We start from the raw sequence: 20,060 nt of genomic DNA, 5'->3' as shown, positions 1-20,060 counted from the left end.
CCTTAATGCAACTGCTGTGTCAGATTTCAAAAAGCTTTCCATCGAAAGCACACCATGCAATAATCTGAGTAGAGCGCTCAGCCACCAAACAAGCCATACAGATATCCGCCATGTTGTAGAGTCCACAAGTCTGAAATAGCGTTATAAATATTCACTTACCTTTGATGATCTTCATCGGAATGCACTCCCAGGAATCCCAGTTCCACAATAAATGTTTGTTTTGTTCAATAATGTTCATCTTTATGTCCAAATACCTCCTTTTTGTTTGCGTGTTTAGTTCACTAATCCAAATGCACAAGGCGCGGGAACTAAGTCCAGACGAAAAGTCCAAAAAGTTCCATTACAGTTCGTGGAAACATGGCAAACGATGTATATAATCAATCTTTAGGATGTTTTTATCATAAATCTTCAATAATGTTTCAACCGGACAATTCCTTTGTCTTTAGAAAGGAAAGGGAACAGAGCTCGTGCTCACAGCGCGCGCCGCTAAACAACTCATAGCTTTCAACTGAGCCACCTACTCTGACTGGTCTTATTCACTCCCCTTTGAAGCCTGAAACAACGTTCTAAAGACTGTTGACATCTAGTGGAAGCCTTAGGAAGTGCAATATGACCCCATTTACACTGTGTTTTCGATAGGGAATGAGTTGAAAAACTACAAACCTCAGATTTCCCACTTCCTGGTTGGATTTTTCTCAGGTTTTCACCTGCCATATGAGTTCTGTTATACTCACAGACATCATTCAAACAGTTTTAGAAACTTCAGAGTGTGTCCTATCCAAATCTACTAATAATATGCATATCTTAGCTTGTGGGCCTGAGTAGCAGGCAGTTTACTCTGGGCACGCTTTTTATCCGAACGTGAAAATACTGCCCCCTAGCCCGAAGAGGTTTTAAAGTATTGTCCAAATGTCTCCTCTGCTTCTTTCTGCATGCATTGTAGCCTGCCTCAGCCTCACCACTGAGCGCCACATCACTGTCTGTAAACCACAGTTATTACAACTTAGTAGCCTATTTTCTTTCTCTGCTGAGGTAGGATCTGTTTAAATGTTAGCCAGTTAGAAAGATGTAAGAAGCTAAGTACTACTAGCCAGAGCCCTTCATATGTTCTGCAATAGAAGTCTCTGCAGGCAGCTAGCCACCTGATTGACTGACATAGTCACTTATAGATGGGCTATCAGTTGTCACACTCATTCTCATAGAGTCGGTTTTTGCTTGTTTGGTGGATGTCTGTAGACGCTGCAGGAGTCACGGGACGGTTTTAAAACTGCCTTTTGTACGGCATCTCGCAAACACACTGCGAACATGAACTAAACAAATCTAATGAGGTAGGATATTTGTCAGATTCTTCTAAATCCCAACTGGTGACCAGTGGTCCGATTTTGTCCCATGGATGGTTTCATTTCTCCACCTCCCAAGTTTTCTGAGCAAAAATAAATAAATACAAATTGTGTGCAGAATTTTCATCGCTGGACATATAAGACGCTAAAAACACAAGGAAATCAGCTCCAAATTAGGTGAATTTAAGAAATGTGTTCAAGTATTCCCACGCATCAAACACACATGATCTTATACAAATAAGCAAAGACAGACAGACAGACGCGGGCTTCTTGCGGTCAATTTGAATATTATTTATAATTGTTCCGGCCTCCCCAACCATCCGCTCCAGAAAATAAACAAATCGCTCCGCGGCTGAATCTAGGCGATGATCCCTGCTGTAGAGGGTATCGTGTAGAGAGACATACCTGTGTTGACCAGAGCAGAGCTGTTGTACAGGGTACCCAGGTGAGGTCCAGACAGAGAGAGGAAGGTGTGAAGTCTGCTCAGGTAACATTTAAATCTGGGTCTGGTAAGTACTGAACGAACTATCAGGTTCCCCAGGGAGTGGCCTACAAAGCTGAGAAACAGAGAATATAGATACAGGTCAGAGATCACGCAGGAGCTAACAGTAAACATGTCGTCCCCCACGAATGACGCAGCCACCCGATAGTTTGGGCCAATCAGTGTAATTTTGTCCATTTAAATTGTACGTTTATTTAACTAGGCAAGTCAGTTAAGAACAAATTCTTATTTTCAATGATGGCCTAGGAACAGTGGGTTAACTGCCTGTTCAGGGGCAGAACGACAGATTTGTACCTTGTCAGCTCGGGGGTTTGAACTTGCAACTTTCCCAGTTACTAGTCCAACACTCTAACCACAAGGCTACCCTGCCGCCCCATGACGGATCTCTTTGGCAAGATGCATCATTCACCCAAGTTTCCTCAGAATTGGGCCAGTGGTTTCTGAGATATCATGAGGTACTAACATATTAAAGGACCGAGACAGATCCCCTCCCCGATTTCATGGTGGGGGACAATTAAATATGGCTGGATGTGGAGAGCACTGTTATACACCAGGGGGCATCTCATAAGCTGATTCAACTCCTTGTCTCCTTTCCTCCTTCTGTACTGATGGAAAAGGGGTGACTGACTGACTGGACAGTGGGAAAGGGGGTGACTCACTAGACAGTGGGAAAGGGGTGACTCACTAGACAGTGGGAAAGGGGTGACTCACTAGACAGTGGGAAAGGGGTGACTCACTAGACAGTGGGAAAGGGGTGACTCACTAGACAGTGGGAAAGGGGTGACTCACTAGACAGTGGGAAAGGGGTGACTCACTAGACAGTGGGAAAGGGGTGACTCACTAGACAGTGGGAAAGGGGTGACTGGGGAAAGGGTGACTCACTAGACAGTGGGAAAAGGGGTGACTCACTAGACAGTGGGAAAGGGGTGGACTCACTAGACAGTGGGAAAGGGGTGACCACTAGACAGTGGGAAAGGGTGGTGACCTCACTAGACAGTGGGAAAGGGGTGACTCACTAGACAGTGGGAAAGGGGTGACTCACTAGACAGTGGAAAGGGGGTGACTCACTAGACAGTGGGAAAGGGGGTGACTCACTAGACAGTGGGAAAGGGGTGACTCACTAGAGACAGTGGGAAAGGGGTGACTCACTAGACAGTGGGAAAGGTTGGGTGACTCGACTAGACAGTGGGAAAGGGGTGACTGACTAGACAGTGGGAAGGGGTGACTACTAGACAGTGGGAAAGGGGTGACTGACTAGACAGTGGGAAAGGGGTGACCTGACGACAGGGGAAAGGGGTGGTGACTTCACTAGACAGTGGGAAGGTGGGTGACTGACTGGACAGTGGGAAAGGGGGTGACTGACTAGACAGTGGGAAAGGGGTGACTGACTGGACAGTGGGAAAGGGGGTGACTCACTGACTGGACTGGACAGTGGGAAAGGGGGTGACTCACTGACTGGACTGGACAGTGGGAAAGGGGTGACTCACTGGACAGTGGGAAAGGGTGACTCACTGGACAGTGGGAAAGGGGTGACTCACTGGACAGTGGGAAAGGGGGTGACTCACTAGACAGTGGGAAAGGGGTGACTCACTAGACAGTTGGAAAGGGGTGACTCACTAGACAGTGGGAAAGGGGTGACTCACTAGACAGTGGGGAAAGGGGTGGGACTCACTAGACAGTGGGAAAGGGGTGACTCACTAGACAGTGGGAAAGGGGTGACTCACTAGACAGTGGGAAAGGGGTGACTCACTAGACAGTGGGAAAGGGTGACTCACTAGACAGTGGGAAAGGGGTGACTCACTAGACAGTGGGAAAGGGGTGACTCACTAGACAGTGGGAAAGGGGTGACTGACTAGACAGTGGGAAAGGGGTGACTCACTAGACAGTGGGAAAGGGGTGACTGACTAGACAGTGGGAAAGGGGGTGACTGACTGGACAGTGGGAAAGGGGTGACTCACTAGACAGTGGGAAAGGGGTGACTGACGACAGTGGGAAAGGGGTGACTCACTAGACAGTGGGAAAGGGGTGACTGACTGGACAGTGGGAAAGGGGTGACTGACTAGACAGTGGGAAAGGGGTGACTCACTGACTGGACTGACAGTGGGAAAGGGGTGACTCACTGGACAGTGGGGAAAGGGGTGACTCACTGGACAGTGGGAAAGGGGTGACTCACTGGGACAGTGGGAAAGGGGTGACTCACTAGACAGTGGGAAAGGGGTGACTCACTAGACAGTGGGAAAGGGGGTGACTCACTAGACAGTGGGAAAGGGGTGACTGACGACAGTGGGGAAAGGGGTGACTCACTAGACAGTGGGAACGGGGTGACTCACTAGACAGTGGGAAAGGGGTGACTCACTAGACAGTGGGAAAGGGGGTGACTCACTAGACCAGTGGGAAAGGGTGACTCACTAGACAGTGGGAAAGGGGTGACTCACTAGACAGTGGGAAAGGGGTGACTCACTAGACAGTGGGAAAGGGGTGACTCACTAGACAGTGGGAAAGGGGTGACTCACTAGACAGTGGGAAAGGGGTGACTCACTAGACAGTGGGAAAGGGGTGACTCACTAGACAGTGGGAAAGGGGTGACTCACTAGACAGTGGGAAAGGGGTGACTCACTAGACAGTGGGAAAGGGGTGACTAGTGGAAGGGTGACTGACTAGACAGTGGGAAAGGGGTGACTGACTAGACAGTGGGAAAGGGGTGACTGACTAGACAGTGGGGAAAGGGGTGACTGACTGGACAGTGGGAAAGGGGTGACTCACTAGACAGTGGGAAAGGGGTGACTGACGACAGTGGGAAAGGGGTGACTCACTAGACAGTGGGAAAGGGGTGACTGACTGGACAGTGGGAAAGGGGTGACTGACTGGACAGTGGGAAAGGGGTGACTCACTGACTGGACTGGACAGTGGGAAAGGGGTGACTCACTGGACAGTGGGAAAGGGGTGACTCACTGGACAGTGGGAAAGGGGTGACTCACTGGACAGTGGGAAAGCCAATTCATGGGTCCTAGAGATCCACTATGTTGCTTCTACCCATCCCATTATTACTTCTTTCCATCAGCACAGATGAAGAAGAGGAGAGGGACACACTTCAGACTATAGCACCCATAGTAGGGGGACAATTAAAGAAGCAGAGACCGTGAGGTTGTAGACCTGAAGAACCCATATGTACCTGATCTTCGAGATGGTGAGGTTGTAGACCTGAAGAACCCATATGTACCTGATCTTAGAGACGATGAGGTTGTAGACCTGAAGAACCCATATGTACCTGATCTTAGAGACCGTGAGGTTGTAGACCTGAAGAACCCATATGTACCTGATCTTAGAGACGGTGAGGTTGTAGACCTGAATAACCCATATGTACCTGATCTTAGAGACGGTGAGGTTGTAGACCTGAATAACCCATATGTACCTGATCTTCGAGATGGTGAGGTTGTAGACCTGAAGAACCCATATGTACCTGATCTTAGAGACGATGAGGTTGTAGACCTGAAGAACCCATATGTACCTGATCTTAGAGACGGTGAGATTGTAGACCTGAAGAACCCATATGTACCTGATCTTAGAGACGGTGAGATTGTAGACCTGAAGAACCCATATGTACCTGATCTTAGAGACGGTGAGATTGTAGACCTGAAGAACCCATATGTACCTGATCTTAGAGACGGTGAGATTGTAGACCTGAAGAACCCATATGTACCTGATCTTAGAGACAGTGAGATTGTAGACCTGAAGAATCCATATGTACCTGATCTTAGAGACTGTGAGGTTGTAGATCTGAATGTACTGAACTATTTCATCCAACAGCCGGTCTGTCATCTGCTCAAAGTCAGCAAACGTGTCATTCTGTGGGGAAAAGAACAAAAGTCAGACCTAAAGTTCTACAGACTGACAAGGACAAGGCATTGTTTACTGCACTTGCATAAGAGGATACAGACGAAACTGCTCTCCCGTGACAATACTGCTCTCCCATGAGACGAAACTAGAAGAAATTCCTATTAACCATCCATTGTTGATTGTCAATCAAGTACGAATGTACTTGAAATACATAACGTCCCATAATAATGTGAAGTAAAGAGACAGATGAGGTAGTGTCAGTTGGTTCAGGTGTACCATAACGAGGTAGTGTCAGTTGGTTCAGGTGTACCATAACGAGGTAGTGTCAGTTGGTTCAGGTGTACCATAATGAGGTAGTGTCAGTTGGTTCAGGTGTACCATAATGAGGTAGTGTCAGTTGGTTCAGGTGTACCATAATGAGGTAGTGTCCGTTGGTTCAGGTGTACCATAATGAGGTAGTGTCAGTTGGTTCAGGTGTACCATAACGAGGTAGTGTCAGTTGGTTCAGGTGTACCATAATGAGGTAGTGTCAGTTGGTTCAGGTGTACCATAACGAGGTAGTGTCAGTTGGTTCAGGTGTACCATAATGAGGTAGTGTCAGTTGGTTCAGGTGTACCATAATGAGGTAGTGTCAGTTGGTTCAGGTGTACCATAATGAGGTAGTGTCAGTTGGTTCAGGTGTACCATAATGAGGTAGTGTGGGTTGGTTCAGGTGTACCATAATGAGGTAGTGTCGGTTGGTTCAGGTGTGGTACACTATGGTTAGTTACCTGGTTGCGTTCGGACATGAGGAAGTCTATCCTAGCTCCAGGTAGGCCCAGCTCCAGGTAGGTCTTCACCAGACGCAGGTCAGCACTGTTACCTGGAAGACACAGAATGAAGGAACACCCAAGATATTTCACATTAGACCTGGGTTCAAATACCGTTTGAAATCTTTCAAATACTATGAGCGATGCATTAACCTGTCTGGAACACCACTACTGGGGCTTTCCTATTGGTTCCATTGCCAAGTCAAGCTTGATCAAGCCCAGGTAAAGGATTTTAAATTATTTCAATAGTATTTAAACCCAGATTGGTTTTCAATATATCAGACCACAACATGTCCTGTGCCAAAAAGAACTGAAGCAGATAACAAGATGGGTTGATTATCTGACTAAATGGATAAAGTGTAGTTACCATCGAGGCCGTGGACACAGACGATGAGGTGGATGCCCTCGTCACAGTTGTCATCCTCCTCCAGGCTAAAGTAGGGGACACTGGAGGCCAGGTCTCCCACCTCACTGTACAGGAACCCTGGTAGTCTCAGCTGCTTCAACTCCTCTTTGGCCGCAACAAAACTACACCACGAGGATAAGGAAGACATTTGTATTATTTGCCTGGCCAGTAATGTTGATTAATAATATAAGCTATTATGATAATCATAATAATACTACTACTACTGTACACTGAGCATATACACTGAGTGTACAAAACATTAAGGACACCTGCTCTTTCCATGACATAGACTGACCAGGTGAATCCAGGTGAAAGCTATGATCCCTTATTGATGTCACTTGTTAAATCCACTTCAATCAGTATAGATGAAGGGGAAGAAACAGGTTAAAGAAGGATTTTTAAGCCTTAAGACAATTGAGACATGGATTGTGTGTCATTCAGAGGGTGAATGGGCAAGACAAAAGATTGAAGTGCCTCTGAACAGGGTATGGTAGTTGGTTCCAGGTGCACCGGCTTGTGTGAAGAACTGAAGACAAAAGGGGGGGGTGCAATGCAACATTAGGTGGATGTTCCTAATGTTTTGTACACTCAGTGTATATGCCATATAGCAAATGCTTGAATCCAAATGGACTTACAGTCATGCATGCATACATTCTACATATGGGTGGTCCCAACAGGAATCAAACCTACGACCCTTGGCGTTGCAAGTGCCATTATCTACAGACTGAGCCACAAAGAACCACATTAATGTGCAAATGGTGCATCGTCCCTGTCAAATCAACCTAATACAGTAAAGTTAACGGAGCAACATTTCCCTAGCTAAGGCTTAAGACAGAACCATCAAAGAAGCAGAAATGAAATTATGGAACTGTGGACCGTAGGACATGAGGTGACTAGACTGTGGACCGTAGGACATGAGGTGACTAGACTGTGGACCGTAGGACATGAGGTGACTAGACTGTGGACCGTAGGACATGAGGTGACTAGACTGTGGACCGTAGGACATGAGGTGACTAGACTGTGGACCGTAGGACATGAGGTGACTAGACTGTGGACCGTAGGACATGAGGTGACCAGACTGTGGACCGTAGGACATGAGGTGACCAGACTGTGGACCGTAGGACATGAGGTGACCAGACTGTGGACCGTAGGACATGAGGTGACCAGACTGTGGACCGTAGGACATGAGGTGACTAGACTGTGGACCGTAGGACATGAGGTGACTAGACTGTGGACCGTAGGACATGAGGTGACTAGACTGTGGACCGTAGGACATGAGGTGACTAGACTGTGGACCGTAGGACATGAGGTGACTAGACTGTGGACCGTAGGACATGAGGTGACTAGACTGTGGACCGTAGGACATGGAGGTGACTAGACTGTGGACCGTAGGACATGAGGTGACTAGACTGTGGACCGTAGGACATGAGGTGACTAGACTGTGGACCGTAGGACATGAGGTGACTAGACTGTGGACCGTAGGACATGAGGTGACTAGACTGTGGACCGTAGGACATGAGGTGACTAGACTGTGGACCGTAGGACATGAGGTGACTAGACTGTGGACCGTAGGACATGAGGTGACTAGACTGTGGACCGTAGGACATGAGGTGACTAGACTGTGGACCGTAGGACATGAGGTGACTAGACTGTGGACCGTAGGACATGAGGTGACTAGACTGTGGACCGTAGGACATGAGGTGACTAGACTGTGGACTGTAGGACATGAGGTGACTAGACTGTGGACTCACGCTTTCATCTGTGGTGTGGGGGCGCTGTCATACCAGCGCAGGCTGTTGGAGGTGAGGGAGGTGGAAGGGGTAGGGACTAGAATTCTCCCCTGGGAAGAGCCCACTGAGCTGGGAGCCAGGGGGGAGCGGACAGGGGCACCATAGCCTGGAGGAAGACCCCTGGGCTCCTGAACATGGTCCAGTCCCAACTGTTCAAACATCAGACTCCTTCCTACTGCCCCTCCATCTCCTTCATCCTCCTCCTCCTCGTCAACAACACCGTTCACGAACGCCAAGCCGTCTCCTTCCTCGTAGAAGCCGTTCTCTATCATCTCGTTGTCCTCTTCCTCGTCTTCCTCTACAGGCGGCCCCGGCCCCGCTCCAGACAGTATCCCCAGGGTGATAGCTGATGTCTCTACAGGGCTGATCTCTGAGACGTCTGTGCTGGAGCGCGAGCCAAAGTAGTTTTCTACCAGTCCCTTCTTGACCAGGTCACTGCTGCTGGCGGTGGAGTTAGAGGAGGGGTAGGAGGCTGTCTGGGGCTCACTACGGGGGGCACCTGGACCCCCTACGGCCCCCTCAGAGGAACCTGTTAACAACCTGGGATCAGTGTTAAGTGTTGACTCAGAGGTTGAGGAAAAAGTCCTAGGAGGCAGATATTGAGATGCAGAACCCCCACTAGCAGTGGTGTTGAGGCCCAACCCAGCGTCGGGGTGCGTTTGGCTGGGTACGGAGCAGCGTGTTGGGACAGATGGTGGTGGTTCTCCAGAGAACACCAGGCTCTGTTGCTCCTGTACCAGAACACTGGACTTCCTCATTCCCCCTGGGCCGGGTGGCCCCTCGGCCTCCTCTCCTCCTACACTGCTGGAGCCCCTGGACACAGACGTACCCCCCTCCCCCTCGTCATCCGAGGGCAGCGAGTTGATGGAGGTGAGGGAAGACTGGACGCCGCTGACTGTGCTCTCCGGGTTGAGGCCCTCTCTAGTCCACATGCTGCCCTTATGGACAGAGGTGGGCTGGACGGGCCGGGGAGCAGGGCTGAGTAGGGGCCGTTCGGCCTGCTGGGGGCCCAACTCAGTCTCAGGGGCCCCAGCCAGCCCTACGGCCCCACCCTGGGTAGCCAGCTGGATAGCGAAGGAACTGGGCTCGCTCTCGATACCAGAGTCGGAGAGGCGGGAGGAGGCACTGGGGACAGCAGCACCTCCGTCTGGTGGCAGCCTGATACAATCACCTTTCACCTGCTGTAGAAGCACCAGGCCTGGCCTCTGACTAACCTCAGTCATTACCCCTCTACCCCGAGGCCTGTCAGACACCTCAGAACTCCAGTCTCTCATAGCAAGGTGTTTAGAGTCGGACATACACAGGTCTGTCTGGGTGATTTCTGGGATCTCTCTTTTGGAGGTCCCATCCCCATCCGTCCGACAGGGCAGGAGAACGGTCACTGTGTCTCCTTGGTACGGGTCCTTGTCACAGGGTTGGACCTCAATGTGCCTGAGTCCAGTGGCGGTAGAACCAGGCGTGTAGTGATCGGGCAGCTGCTGGCTGCAGTGGTCAACGGCAGCATTTTTGTTAATTACTTGGTTATTATCTGTGGTGGCTAATCCGGCTACAGCTCCAGGACCAGCCTGGGCCGGCTTGTTCTGTGTGTCCAAGCTCACTAAGGCTGTGAAGTAACCTTTCTGACTAGCCACGCCACTAGCTACTAGGACGTCATCCTCAAGGAGAGAGTCAAAATTAAGAACAGCATTTGCCTGTCCAGCGGCGGTGGTAGCACCAGGCTCAGGAAAATATTTGGAGATCCTAGTCCTTAGGTCAGTGTTGGAGTCTCCCCCAGTCACCCCCAGCAAGGCATTCCTCTCCCCCTGCTCCCTCTCCTCCCTCTGCTTCAGGCCAGCCTCTCCCTGTCCCTGGGTCTCTCTGTCATGGTCAGTTTCTCCATGTGTTAGCTGTGAAGGGTTAGCCGAGTTAGCGGCCTTCCCCAGGTTCTTATAAGCCACCAGAACCACAGAGTCCTTGGATCCCTGTCTGATGAGCTTCTTGGCGTTCTCCCTCTCCGTCTTGGCGTTCTTCTTCAGTTTCACCGACTTGCCTTTTAATACAAAGAAAAAGCATGTGTTTTATATTTAAGGAGTTTTATCACAAACCCAACGTGCTTCAGATGAACTGATAAAACATCATGGTAACCACTCTATTCAAGGAAGCATTGTCAAGGATTTGTCAGTGCCACATTTACCAAGACATATAGACTGAGACAGTACTCACTGGGGGCAGAACACACAATAACTATCATCTGAACGTCTGGCGTACTGTAGTAACTATCATCTGAACGTCTGGCGTACTCTAGTAACTATCATCTGAACGTCTAGCGTACTGTAGTAACTATCACCTGAACATCTAGCGTACTGTAGTAACTATCATCTGAACATCTAGCGTACTGTAGTAACTATCATCTGAACGTCTAGCGTACTGTAGTAACTATCACCTGAACGTCTAGCGTAGTAACTATCATCTGAACGTCTAGCGTAGTAACTATCACCTGAACTTCTAGCGTAGTAACTATCATCTGAACGTCTGGCGTACTGTAGTAACTATCATCTGAACGTCTAGCGTAGTAACTATCATCTGAACGTCTAGCGTACTGTAGTAACTATCACCTGAACGTCTAGCGTACTGTAGTAACTATCACCTGAACTTCTAGCATAGTAACTATCATCTGAACGTCTGGCGTACTGTAGTAACTATCATCTGAACGTCTAGCGTAGTAACTATCACCTGAACGTCTAGCGTACTGTAGTAACTATCACCTGAACGTCTAGCGTACTGTAGTAACTATCACCTGCACGTCTAGCGTACTGTAGTAACTATCATCTGAACGTCTAGCGTACTGTAGTAACTATCATCTGAACGTCTAGCGTACTGTAGTAACTATCACCTGAACGTCTAGCGTACTGTAGTAACTATCATCTGAACGTCTAGCGTAGTAACTATCATCTGAACGTCTAGCGTACTGTAGTAACTATCACCTGAACGTCTAGCGTAGTAACTATCATCTGAACGTCTGGCGTACTGTAGTAACTATCATCTGAACGTCTAGCGTAGTAACTATCATCTGAACGTCTAGCGTACTGTAGTAACTATCACCTGAACGTCTAGCGTACTGTAGTAACTATCACCTGAACTTCTAGCATAGTAACTATCATCTGAACGTCTGGCGTACTGTAGTAACTATCATCTGAACGTCTAGCGTAGTAACTATCACCTGAACGTCTAGCGTACTGTAGTAACTATCACCTGAACGTCTAGCGTACTGTAGTAACTATCACCTGCACGTCTAGCGTACTGTAGTAACTATCATCTGAACGTCTAGCGTACTGTAGTAACTATCATCTGAACGTCTAGCGTACTGTAGTAACTATCACCTGAACGTCTAGCGTACTGTAGTAACTATCATCTGAACGTCTAGCGTAGTAACTATCATCTGAACGTCTAGCGTACTGTAGTAACTATCACCTGAACGTCTAGCGTAGTAACTATCATCTGAACGTCTGGCGTACTGTAGTAACTATCACCTGAACGTCTAGCGTACTGTAGTAACTATCATCTGAACGTCTAGCGTAGTAACTATCATCTGAACGTCTGGCATACTGTAGTAACTATCACCTGAACGTCTAGCGTGGTAACTATCACCTGAACGTCTAGCGTACTGTAGTAACTATCACCTGAACGTCTAGCGTACTGTAGTAACTATCACCTGAACGTCTAGCGTACTGTAGTAACTATCACCTGAACGTCTAGCGTACTGTAGTAACTATCACCTGAACGTCTAGCGTACTGTAGTAACTATCACCTGAACGTCTAGCGTACTGTAGTAACTATCACCTGAACGTCTAGCGTACTGTAGTAACTATCACCTGAACGTCTAGCGTACTGTAGTAACTATCACCTGAACGTCTAGCGTACTGTAGTAACTACCATCTGAACGTCTAGCGTGGTAACTATCATCTGAACGTCTGGCGTGGTAACTATCACCTGAACGTCTAGCGTAGTAACTATCATCTGAACGTCTAGCGTAGTAACTATCATCTGAACGTCTAGCGTAGTAATCATGATAGTAACTATTCCTATGAATAACAACAACACACCTTTGGACTTGGGCAGGTCTGGGCAGTCATCGGGCCAGGTAGTGTCCATCATGGTTGGGGGCCGAGGCTCCAGGATGGGGCTGGGGAAGGATGCTGCGGCAGCTGCAGTGGAAGAGGATGAGGCCTTAGAGTTACCGGAGGAAGTGGAGCCACTCCGGGGGTTATGTATGCCCAGCCACGGCCCGTCCCGATCTGAAGCAGGGAGACCAGAGTACGGAGAAAATCTCAATGACCTTTATCCACCAAGTAGATTTACATATACCCAGAATTACATTAGGTGAAATGGTGTTGCCATAGTAAACTGAATCAACAGACAGAAAATATAGAGACAGACCAAATATATTCATAGAGAAAGACAAAGAAACACTTCCATGTTGCCACTTTCCAGTCTCACTTCAAATGTTCAAGGCACTTAAATGAACAAGTTACTGTGATTGTAGGAATTATATTTTAAAGTGCAAGCGTGAATGTGATTTTCCCTGATTAATCACAAATTCCTGCTTATATGACATAACCCTCTATACATATATTATAACCTAGCCCGAAAACAATATTTACTTTCCTGACTTTTCTAAATTGAAGTGATCACATTCCTGCTTTAAATAGCTGTCTCTCTAACGGTCTGCCATGTTACTCATAGAAATATAGAAACAGAATCTATTTCATTCTATTTCTATTGCGTCGCTGACCTTCCGTGATAGAGTCCAGGTATCTGTCCTCGAAGATGATTGGCAGGGAACTGACGTCCCCGTCCAGGTCGGCACATGCAACAGGAAGTGGTGGTAGAGACAGGAAGTAGGAGGAACTCTTGATGGCTGTGGTCATCTGCTGGTGGCTGTGAGCACTGACGTGAGGAGGGAGAGAGAGCGGGAGAAGACGTGAGGAGGGGAGAGAAGACGTGAGGAGGGGAGAGAAGACGTGAGGAGGGGAGAGAAGACGTGAGGAGGGGAGAGAAGACGTGAGGAGGGGAGAGAAGACGTGAGGAGGGGAGAGAAGATGTGAGGAGGGGAGAGAAGATGTGAGGAGGGAAAAATAAAAAACAGTACAAATCTTCATTTTCTGTTATTGTGAATTGGTGGTTAATTAATTATAAAAACACACAAACAGAGACAGACAGGACACACACAAAGGACACACACACAGGACACACACACAGGACACACACACAGGACACACACACAGGACACACACACGTTAGTAATTTGTCTTACTGTAGTTCCTGATAGGCCAGTGCCGTTTGTCTCGGGTGTTCCAGACAAAAGAAGGCCTCTGCAAATCTCCGCACCTGAAATAAGGAGAGCAAGAGACCAGAATGAGAACACATGAACAGAGTGAGGTGCTCCACGGTCAGCAGGGTTAGTGAGGTGCATTACGGTCAGCAGGGTTAGTGAGGTGCTCCACGGTCAGCAGGGTTAGTGAGGTGCTCCACGGTCAGCAGGGTTAGTGAGGTGCATTACGGTCAGCAGGGTTAGTGAGGTGCTCCACGGTCAGCAGGGTTAGTGAGGTGCATTACGGTCAGCAGGGTTAGTGAGGTGCTCCACGGTCAGCAGGGTTAGTGAGGTGCTCCACGGTCAGCAGGGTTAGTGAGGTGCTCCACGGTCAGCAGGGTTAGTGAGGTGCTCCACGGTCAGCAGGGTTAGTGAGGTGCTCCACGGTCAGCAGGGTTAGTGAGGTGCTCCACGGTCAGCAGGGTTAGTGAGGTGCTCCACAGTCAGCAGGGTTAGTGAGGTGCTCCACAGTCAGCAGGGTTAGTGAGGTGCTCCACAGTCAGCAGGGTTAGTGAGGTGCTCCACAGTCAGCAGGGTTAGTGAGGTGCTCCACAGTCAGCAGGGTTAGTGAGGTGCTCCACAGTCAGCAGGGTTAGTGAGGTGCTCCACAGTCAGCAGGGTTAGTGAGGTGCTCCACAGTCAGCAGGGTTAGTGAGGTGCTCCACAGTCAGCAGGGTTAGTGAGGTGCTCCACAGTCAGCAGGGTTAGTGAGGTGCTCCACAGTCAGCAGGGTTAGTGAGGTGCTCCACAGTCAGCAGGGTTAGTGAGGTGCTCCACAGTCAGCAGGGTTAGTGAGGTGCTCCACAGTCAGCAGGGTTAGTGAGGTGCTCCACAGTCAGCAGGGTTAGTGAGGTGCTCCACAGTCAGCAGGGTTAGTGAGGTGCTCCACAGTCAGCAGGGTTAGTGAGGTGCTCCACAGTCAGCAGGGTTAGTGAGGTGCTCCACAGTCAGCAGGGTTAGTGAGGTGCTCCACAGTCAGCAGGGTTAGTGAGGTGCTCCACAGTCAGCAGGGTTAGTGAGGTGCTCCACAGTCAGCAGGGTTAGTGAGGTGCTCCACAGTCAGCAGGGTTAGTGAGGCGCTCCACAGTCAGCAGGGTTAGTGAGGCGCTCCACAGTCAGCAGGGTTAGTGAGGCGCTCCACAGTCAGCAGGGTTAGTGAGGCGCTCCACAGTCAGCAGGGTTAGTGAGGCGCTCCACAGTCAGCAGGGTTAGTGAGGCGCTCCACAGTCAGCAGGGTTAGTGAGGCGCTCCACAGTCAGCAGGGTTAGTGAGGCGCTCCACAGTCAGCAGGGTTAGTGAGGCGCTCCACGGTCAGCAGGGTTAGTGAGGCGCTCCACGGTCAGCAGGGTTAGTGAGGCGCTCCACGGTCAGCAGGGTTAGTGAGGTGCTCCACAGTCAGCAGGGTTAGTGAGGTGCTCCACAGTCAGCAGGGTTAGTGAGGTGCATTACGGTCAGCAGGCTTAGTGAGGTGCTCCACAGTCAGCAGGGTTAGTGAGGTGCTCCACGGTCAGCAGGGTTAGTGAGGTGCTCCACGGTCAGCAGGGTTAGAGGTGCTCCACGGCCAGCAGGGTTAGTGAGGTGCTCCACGGTCAGCAGGGTTAGTGAGGTGCACCATGGTCAGCAGGGTTAGTGAGGTGCTAGGTGCTGCTAATCTACTCACTCTGAGTGTGTGATGCTCCACAGCCAGCAGGGCAGCAACATTCTCCTGCAGTGAGACCACCTCCAGGAACTGACCCCACAGGGCCATGAGGAGGGAACACAGCTGGGCCAGGTTCATATTGACCAGCTCTGCCAGCTCGTCCGGGCTCTCCGCTCTCTGCTGTTGGAGAGAGGGGGACATGGATTAGCTCAGTATAGACACCAGGGGGCGCCACAAAGACAAGCTAAAACACAAACACAGGCCCTGTTCCAATTCTTCCATGTTTCCTTGAGGTCAGCACATCTCTATTTGATTTCAAATCCAATCACACTCAATGAAGAACTTTGTCCAGGAGTTTAAGTCCAGGACTTTAATCTGGGTCAGGGAGACCTGCCATAGTGCTGGAAGTGATTAGTCCACTAAGTAGACCTATCGACTTGACTATGAAAAGGGCTCAGACAGTGAGCTGATGGCAGAAACTAATATCGTACCTTGACTTGATCACAGAGCTCAGTGAGACGGTTCTCAACGTCTAGTTCCTCTGGAGAATAAAACAAAGAGCATTAAAAGAGGTCCTTTTTTGTTGTCAATTCCACAATCATATTCAGATCTGTCAAGTCTGACAGACAGGCTGGAAAATCAACGGTATCATTAGACATAAGAAAGAGCCAATCAGATGGATGAAGAGAAGACAAGAAGAGAGCCAGAGAGAGAGAGAGAGAGAGACCTGGCCCCCAGAGATATGACTGTGACAGAAAAGGACAAGAAGGAGAGCCAGAGAGAGAGAGAGAGAGAGAGAGAGAGAGACCTGGCCCCCAGAGATATGACTGTGACAGAAAAGGACTAGAAGATAGAAGAGAGCCAGATAGAGAGATAGAGAGACCTGGCCCCCAGAGATATGACTGTGACAGAAAAGGACTAGAAGATAGAAGAGAGCCAGAGAAAGAGAGACCTGGCCCCCAGAGATATGACTGTGACAGAAAAGGACTAGAAGATAGAAGAGAGCCAGAGAGAGAGAGAGAGAGACCTGGCCCCCAGAGATATGACTGTGACAGAAAAGGACTAGAAGAAGAAGAGAGCCAGAGAGAGAGAGAGAGACCTGGCCCCCAGAGATATGACTGTGACAGAAAAGGACTAGAAGAGAGCCAGAGAGAGAGAGACCTGGCCCCCAGAGATATGACTGTGACAGAAAAGGACAAGAAGATAGAAGAGAGCCAGAGAGAGAGAGAGAGAGAGAGAGAGAGAGAGAGAGCGAGAGCGAGAGAGAGAGACCTGGCCCCCAGAGATATGACTGTGACAGAAAAGGACAAGAAGATAGAAGAGAGAGAGAGAGAGAGCGAGAGAGCGAGAGAGAGAGACCTGGCCCCCAGAGATATGACTGTGACAGAAAAGGACTAGACGAAGAGGAGAGCCACAGAGAGAGAGACCTGGCCCCCAGAGATATGACTGTGACAGAAAAGGACAAGAAGATAGAAGAGAGCCAGAGAGAGAGAGCGAGAGAGAGAGCGAGCGAGAGAGAGAGACCTGGCCCCCAGAGATATGACTGTGACAGAAAAGGACAAGAAGAAGGCGGCCCACCTGTGGGGAGAAGGAAGTGTGTGAATAAATGACAGACAGAGGACTATGACAGGCACTGACCTCTAGGAGTTATAGTGACTGAAAGACTGAGGCATTGAAGCACACAGAAAGATTACCAGGTGTGTGGGGGAAAAGGAACCAAGAGGAGAAAGCATAGAAACCAAAACAGGAAAAGAAAAGATATGAAGAAGCAGGTTGAACTGAGTGTAGAGGGAAGGGACGGAGGGTAGGGTTCAGGTAGGGGGGACATACCTATAAAGACGTGCCTTTGGTCTGGAGGGAAGGGTCTTCTGAGTACTCTCTCATAAAGGACTTGCATGCTGGGCTTGGCTAGTAGGAGTGATTGGCACATATATAAGGGCATGTTTAACCTTGCTGTTGTTGTTACTATGCCCTCTAAGGTTAGAATGGATTAATAAGTACTTGATCATGTTCAGGATGAAACATTTGTTGTGACTGTGACTAACAGTCTGTGAAGCACCAGACCACAACTAGTTGTAGGGAGGAGAGTTGATGTTGTGACTGTGACTAACAGTCTGTGAAGAACCAGACCACAGCTAGTTGTAGGGAGGAGAGTTGATGTTGTGACTGTGATTAACAGTCTGTGAAGCACCAGACCACAACTAGTTGTAGGGAGGAGAGTTGATGTTGTGACTGTGACTAACAGTCTGTGAAGAACCAGACCACAGCTAGTTGTAGGGAGGAGAGTTGATGTTGTGACTGTGATTAACAGTCTGTGAAGCACCAGACCACAGCTAGTTGTAGGGAGGAGAGTTGATGTTGTGACTAACAGTCTGTGAAGCACCAGACCACAGCTAGTTGTAGGGAGGAGAGTTGATGTTGTGACTAACAGTCTGTGAAGCACCAGACCACAGCTAGTTGTAGGGAGGAGAGTTGATGTTGTGACTGTGACTAACAGTCTGTGAAGCACCAGACCACAGCTAGTTGTAGGGAGGAGAGTTGATGTTGTGACTGTGATTAACAGTCTGTGAGGCACCAGACCACAGCTAGTTGTAGGGAGGAAAGTTGATGTTGTGACTGTGACTAACAGTCTGTGAAGCACCAGACCACAGCTAGTTGTAGGGAGGAGAGTTGATGTTGTGACTGTGATTAACAGTCTGTGAAGCACCAGACCACAGCTAGTTGTAGGGAGGAGAGTTGATGTTGTGACTGACTAACAGTCTGTGAAGCACCAGACCACAGCTAGTTGTAGGGAGGAGAGTTGATGTTGTGACTCCAAGGGTGAGCAAGTCAACTACTACCATCAACTTCCTCCTAGAACGGCTGAAAGGAATTATTTTTGTAGGAGGCAGGGAGCAAATGATGACATGCAAATACTATGATAAACAACACAGCCAGTTGATGAAGACACATGTACAATACATCACTCATTCTAGATACAGACATTGGAAAAAGCGAGAGAGAGAAGAGCACAGCATTAAACAAGAGTGTTCTAACAGTAAAGTCTGGCAGCAGGCTAGAGGTGTGTGTTTCTGGATCATGTTGGGGTGTAATACATAGCTGAATGTCCTGTAAATCTCTCACTGGGTATCAGGGCTCTCTAAATCTAATTCTTCAACTCAAACCCTGCAGTCAAATCAAGCTGCAGGTCCAGTGTTGTAATGTCAACACCAAAACTGAGGTAATAAATGGACTATGGGGGAATGACCCAGTCTGTCAGCGCTACAGATCCATTACATCTGTGGAGCATCAACATCCTGGAGATTCTTTCCATTTCAGTTGACACTGTTTTTCTCCATGCAGCCACCTGGCAATGTGATGGGTGTGTGACTGACTGTTTCTAGTGTTACCATGGTGTAGTGTAGGTCTACCTAGCTCCATGCGGTGTGAGGAGGGCAGGTCCTTGCTGACGGAGGTGAAGTAACCAAACAGGCCCTGGTAGGCCAGCAGTAGGCTGGCACAGAGACTGTGGTGAAGACTGAATGCATGCTGCAGACATTGGTCTGACACCAGGAATGTTCTGCCCTGAAGGGAGGGAGACACACAGGGTGTTAATAATAGGCCATAAATAACAGGTCATAACAGGCTATAACAAGTCACAGATGCTGTGACACATACACAGTCAAGACAAGGTCACAGTGAAGAGAATGGATTCCTCATTGCACTCCTTTATGGTTTACTAAATAATGGCTGCTTCCTTAAATTCAAATCGATTGTTCCCCTTTTATTCTATTGATACTATCTTTCTAACAGGCCAAGATCTTTCTAACAGGCCAATATCTTTCTAACGGGCCAAGATCTTTCTAACGGGCCAAGATCTTTCTAACGGGCCAAGATCTTTCTAACGGGCCAAGATCTTTCTAACGGGCCAAGATCTTTCTAACGGGCCAAGATCTTTCTAACGGGCCAAGATCTTTCTAACGGGCCAATATCTTTCTAACAGGCCAAGGTCTTTCTAACGGGCCAAGGTCTTTCTAACGGGCCAATATCTTTCTAACGGGCCAATATCTTTCTAACGGGCCAAGATCTTTCTAACGGGCCAATATCTTTCTAACGGGCCAATATCTTTCTAACGGGCCAATATCTTTCTAACGGGCCAAAATCTTTCTAACAGGCCAAGGTCTTTCTAACGGGCCAATATCTTTCTAATGGGCCAAGATCTTTCTAATGGGCCAAGATCTTTCTTACACGCCAAGATATTTCTAATGGGCCAAGATATTTCTTATCTGATCACATTTTCCGTCTGTTATGGGAAGAATTAGCTGGCTTCCCCAAATACATCAGTCATAGACCAGCATCTCATCAGGCCTGTCATCTGGCAAAATGTAACATATAAAATATGCAGCTC

The 20,060-nt window shown here is 48.7% G+C and overlaps 1 protein-coding gene across 5 annotated transcripts in view; it reads right to left on the bottom strand.

The window, feature by feature from the left end:
• Positions 1 to 1,745: 1,745 nt before the first annotated feature.
• Positions 1,746 to 20,060, bottom strand: part of LOC116362891 (protein FAM135A) — a gene marked incomplete at its 3' end in the record, with an annotated part of 52,675 nt that continues 34,360 nt past the window's right edge. For 2 of the 5 annotated variants that reach the window (XM_031816906.1, XM_031816905.1), the window contains 12 exon segments: positions 1,746 to 1,897; positions 5,591 to 5,688; positions 6,450 to 6,541; positions 6,856 to 7,016; positions 8,646 to 10,713; positions 12,767 to 12,958; positions 13,456 to 13,610; positions 13,978 to 14,051; positions 15,695 to 15,853; positions 16,165 to 16,214; positions 17,504 to 17,581; positions 19,084 to 19,237. In XM_031816906.1, the coding sequence (XP_031672766.1) occupies positions 1,746 to 1,897; positions 5,591 to 5,688; positions 6,450 to 6,541; positions 6,856 to 7,016; positions 8,646 to 10,713; positions 12,767 to 12,958; positions 13,456 to 13,610; positions 13,978 to 14,051; positions 15,695 to 15,853; positions 16,165 to 16,214; positions 17,504 to 17,581; positions 19,084 to 19,237 (3,433 nt within the window). 5 annotated transcript variants of the gene reach the window in all.

Source organism: Oncorhynchus kisutch, unplaced genomic scaffold, assembly GCF_002021735.2.
Source record: "Oncorhynchus kisutch isolate 150728-3 unplaced genomic scaffold, Okis_V2 scaffold893, whole genome shotgun sequence".
Lineage (NCBI taxonomy): Eukaryota > Metazoa > Chordata > Actinopteri > Salmoniformes > Salmonidae > Oncorhynchus > Oncorhynchus kisutch.
Note: the sequence above shows the minus strand (reverse complement) of the source record. Positions and strands in the feature narration are given on the sequence as shown.